The following is a 5000-nucleotide window of genomic DNA, read 5'->3' as shown; positions in this document are numbered from 1 at the left end:
TGTCAAAATGAAATTTCGTTTCTTCACCAGGAACAAAGTAATTTAAACGAAAATTCTATGCAGATGGTAATCGTACAGTACAGTTTTTGTTTGAAAACAAAAAAAGAGGCACTTACCAACACAAGTAGACTCATTTTCTGTGAATCCCTGTTTACAAGTACACGAGAAAGATCCATTGCTGTTGATGCAGTCCGCGTTTTCATCGCAAATGTCATTGATTAGACACTCGTCGATATCTGTCGAGGAAATAAAAAAAACAAAATAATATTACGCTTCGATAAAGCATTTGTAATGCTCCTTAGACTCTAGATCAGTGCAAATTGAACTGTTCAAGTTCAACTTCGCAAAGCGATTGCTTTCTACGACGAAAAGCACAAAAAGCGCTTATTTTTTCGTACTAGAAGACATTCACTATTGTAAAACATATATAAAAGAAACAAGAACATTGAAGGAAGTAGTTTTTCACAGCATTTTGTTGCATCCTAAGATATCCTTCAATTTAAAGCTGTAAAACGTGACCAAAATTACAAAACGTTTCAGACGACGTTTCCACGCTACATCACATAACATCAAGGAGCGGACTAAATTTTCCTATTTCGCCAGTATAAGGCCAAACAGAATCAAGATATGATGATGATCTCACAACTGAACATGATTATTTTCACATTTCAAATATATAACTTGCACATTATTAGTCGGTGTATACCACGTAACAGCCTTTAGGTAAAGAAAAGAACGAAGTAGCAAACTCAACAAAATTGCAATGTTTACTTTACCAAGGCAAACTGTGCCATTTCCCGTGAAGCCATCTTTGCAAATACAAGCGTACGATCCATCGCTGTTGAAACACTCCGCATTTTCGTCACACGGGCTTCCATTCTTGGTACACTCGTCAATGTCTGAAAGGAAACAGAACTAAAGTCTGTAAGAGGTCTTTTCACTAGACAATTTTCTCTTTCTAAAAGAAGTTTCATCATTCAAGAACTATACCAGAAGCAAAACATGTGCTAACAATCACGAATAACGCTTTTGAGTGTATCAGCAGGTAAAAGGTGCACCTCTGACTAATCAAGCCAGCAATACAAAATTTTAGAATAGCTTGTAATCTCACAATCTGATTGGCTAATTTGGTGTTGTCGATAAGAGTCTAGACAACGCGGCCCGCGTCAACTTCTCACGCAATTGTAATAGCCAATCAGAAACGCTCATTTTGGTAATAAACCAATCAGTTTACGAGAATGTTATAAATAACGCTTGCTCTTTCTTTGGGTCACGATCTTGGTTACGTTCTGAAACATTTTCTTTGACGTTGAATATTGCGGTAAAAACAGGGTGAGTCTGTAGTTATTAGGGACCTTAAGATCTGCGACGGCGACTTCAACGAAAACGTCACCTCGAAATATCACTTTGCTTTATCATAATTCTTTCGCGGTTATTCTATCTCATTCACTTCTTACAATTTGGGCGAAGTATCCTAAAAATAAATTGGTGCGAGCAGTTACTAAGTGAAAATAGAGAATGAAAGATTCTCTGTTGCATGCTCGCGTTGTCGTCAACACCTCAAATTTGGTAATTTTTACGTCGTCCTTACGCAGAGTACCGCAAAAATCCGTCCTAAAATCCGTGCTGCACGTGCGGCACGATTTATGCTCTTTTAACCAATGAGATCATTGTTTTGCGGCGTTGTTGTTGCCGTCGCCGTCCTAAAATCTTAAGCTCCCCATTGTTCTGTGGGTTGTCTGTGTAACCCGTGCCTGTAGTGTATTCTGGGTAGTGAATAAAGTTAAGATGGCGGACTGAAAACGTGAATGTGTTTTCTGGAGTGTAATCCGTTCGCATCGTGGAACAGTCTGGAGTACAGACATTACATTGGCGACAAGGATGTAGAAAAAGTTATTTTCTAGTATTATGGCGGTACATCCTATTCCACCAATGGATATTTCGGGGCCGAAGTTGGAGTTGAGCGAATGATGGCGTGTTTGGCTTTAAGGGTTCACATACTTTGCCGAAGGGAAAGTAAATTTGCAAACCCCCGCGACAGAGCTTTATCGGGCCGGTACTCAATGCAAGAGATCTTCGAAAACTTGGTAATCGTTCCCCTTCCTGAAGGCCAAGAGGATGATGTTTATCAACAAGCTGTACGAGCTTTGAATGCTCGTTTTCATGTTTAGAAGAACGCCGCCTATGAAAGACAAGTTCTGCGTCAGTTACACCAAAAACCTGGCGAAGATGTGGACTCGTTCGTCCTTCGACTTAGGAAACAAGCAAGGCATTGCGGCTATGGAGATGAGGAACTCGACTTCGCAGTGAGAGACCAGTTGCTTGAGAAAGTATCGTCCCAAGAATTACGGGCCAAGTCATTCGAGGTGACAAACATACAGCTTGCAGCAGCAGCATGGGAAACGGCACGACGTCAAGCAAGCGTAATTGCTAGAGGGGAAGGAAATTCGAGCGTAAATGTGGCCCAGCACAGAGAAAGGAAAGAAACATCAGGCGGGCAAGGCACACACAAGTGCTATGCATGTGGGAGGCCCGGGCATTTTTTGCGTGACAAGGTGTGTCCTGCGAGGGGTAAGACGTGTGCAATACGTGGGCAATACGTTGTAGGCATGAGGCGGATGGAAAGCAGAGTAAGAGTGGTGGGAGAGTAAGTGGGAGTAACAGTCAGCGAAAAAGTAATGCTAGATGCAAACCACCGCTAAGGCCCAGACAGCAATTCAATTAAGTGGAATATGATAGCGGAGAGGAACTTTTCGCCTGCACAGTAAACTTCGGTGGGGAAGCAACATGTAATAACATTGTAGCAGTGAAGATCAATGGTACCTCTACTAAGATGCTTGTTGATTCTGGGGCGCACTTTACTGTACTTGGTGAGCGGCGGTTTCACATCCTTGTGAGAAGTGGCCTAAGAGCAAGAGAGGAATCCCCGTGTCCATGGAAATGGGTGTTTTCCGGTCGTTGGCAAATTCGAGGCTACTATAGAATGTCATGGGCAGACTGTTCTTGTTACGCAGGGAGAAGGACGGTGTCTACTAGGTTGCTCAGCTATTAAGTGCCTACAAGTGCTCAAAGTTGGACCAGAACTAGCATGTACGACAACAGTCTATTTAGTTCACAGTGACATTGAAAGTATTGCGGACCGTTTTCCAAAGGTGTTCTCTGGAGTGGGCAAGCTGACTGGTTACCAACTTCAGCTGCATATTGATCGCAAAGTTATACCAGCAGCACAAAACCCGAACGGGGTACCCTACCCATTAAAAGATAAAGTCCAGCAGAAGATTGAAGAGTTACTTGATCTTGACATTATCGAGAAAGTGTCAGGCCCAACAACCTGGGTCAGCCCTGCTGTATTTGTTCCCAAGCCAAACAAAGATGAAGTGCGGATATGTGTTGATATGACGCGCGCAAATGAGACAATTCACAAGGAGAAATTACCCATACCCATAGTGGACGAGGTGTTGGAAGAAATGAATGGAAGCACATGCAGTTTTCTCCAAGCTAGACATGAAAATGGGTTTTAATCAGGGATATCACAATATTTTCAGCTGGTGATTCACTGTTTCGTTACAAGAGGCTGCGTTTTGGTGTGAACAGTGCTCCTGAACAGTATCAGAACATTGTACGGCAGACGATTGCTGACTGCCCTGGAGCCACCAATATGGAAGATACCATTGTTGTTCACGGGAAAACGAAAGAAATCTTATCACATTGCTACACCGTTTGCAAGAGAGGAACGTGACCCTCAACAAGGATAAGTGCAAGATTGGAATGTGCCAAATTGTCTTCATTGGACTGCTTTTAAAAAAGCATGGTGTGGGGCCAACAATGGAAAAGGTCAGCTGTTCGTGAAACAGAGCCCCACACTAAAGTTGCCGAGCTGAGGAGCTTTCACAGCAGAACCACTACGGACGTTGACACGACAGGAAACCAAATGAAAGTGGGGCAAGGAGGAAAACAAAGCGTTTGAAGCATTAAAGAGGCAATCGGTGGAGGCATCAGGGAGTGAAGAGAGCATTGCATTTTCCAGCCGTAGCTTAAGCGAGGTTGAGCGTCGCTACAGCCAAACAGAAAAAAGATGCATTGGCAGTTGTTTGGGGTTGTGAGAGGTTCAGTCTTTATATATGAGGGCTAGAGTCATTTCAGCTTGTTACTGTAAAGCTTTAATTTGGAGGTTATTTATGGACCAAAGTCCAAACCATCGGCCAGGGTTGAGAGATGGGTACTGTGTTTAATGCCTTTCAAGTACACCGTGCGACATGTACCCTCAGGCCAGAATATTGCTGAGTGTCTAAGTCGTTTGACGAAGATACCCACTTCATCACAGTCTAATAAGTGAATTCGAAGAATGCATGAGAATGTTGGCAATCAGTGCAACCCCACGTACGTTGACAACTAGAGAGATAGAGTGAGCTTCCACTGAGGACGAGGAACTCACAACCATCCGCAAGTGTTGGAAGCCAGGGGACTGGTCCACTGCCCCAAATTCCTACAAGTTGCTATCTGATGAAAGTACAGTGATTGGAACACTGGTTATGAGTAATGTACGGATCTTTGTGCCATTGCGCCTGCGTGATCGCGGGATTGTGAAGACAAAAAGATCGTCTCCGAAGTAAAGTATGGTTGCAAAACATGAATTCTGTGGTGGAAAGACACTGCAAGATGTGCCTTAGATGTCAGGCTGTGACTTCTGTTATCACTACACCGCTGGTTAAAACAACAACCATCCCCTCCAAGCCACGGAGAGACCTTGCAATAGACCTGATGGGTCCGCTACCAACCGGAGAAAGCCTTCTCGTCACTGTTGATTATTACAGTAGATGGATAGAGGTGGATGTAGTACGGAACACATCTAGCAGTACCAACATCAAGTACCTTGAGAAGCATCTCTCCCGTTAAGGCATCCCTGAGACACCGCGGAGTGTAAGCCATGAGATGGGGAAATTCCTGGATGAGGTGGGTATCAGGCATAAGAGAACTATTCCTTATGGCCAAGCGTAAAT

The 5000-nt window shown here is 43.5% G+C and overlaps 1 protein-coding gene across 1 annotated transcript in view; it reads right to left on the bottom strand.

The window, feature by feature from the left end:
- Positions 1-5000, bottom strand: part of LOC138016236 (uncharacterized) — a 150053-nt gene that overhangs the window by 47264 nt on the left and 97789 nt on the right. The window contains exons 89-90 of the mRNA XM_068863406.1: positions 777-899; positions 117-236 (exon numbers count right to left, since the gene is read on the bottom strand). Of these exons, the coding sequence (XP_068719507.1) occupies positions 117-236; positions 777-899 (243 nt within the window). The remainder of the gene's footprint in view (positions 1-116; positions 237-776; positions 900-5000) is intronic.

This window comes from Montipora capricornis, chromosome 1, assembly GCF_036669925.1.
Source record: "Montipora capricornis isolate CH-2021 chromosome 1, ASM3666992v2, whole genome shotgun sequence".
In the NCBI taxonomy this organism is placed as follows: domain Eukaryota; kingdom Metazoa; phylum Cnidaria; class Anthozoa; order Scleractinia; family Acroporidae; genus Montipora; species Montipora capricornis.
The sequence above is the reverse complement of the archived record's forward strand: the minus strand, read 5'-3'. Positions and strand labels throughout refer to the sequence as shown.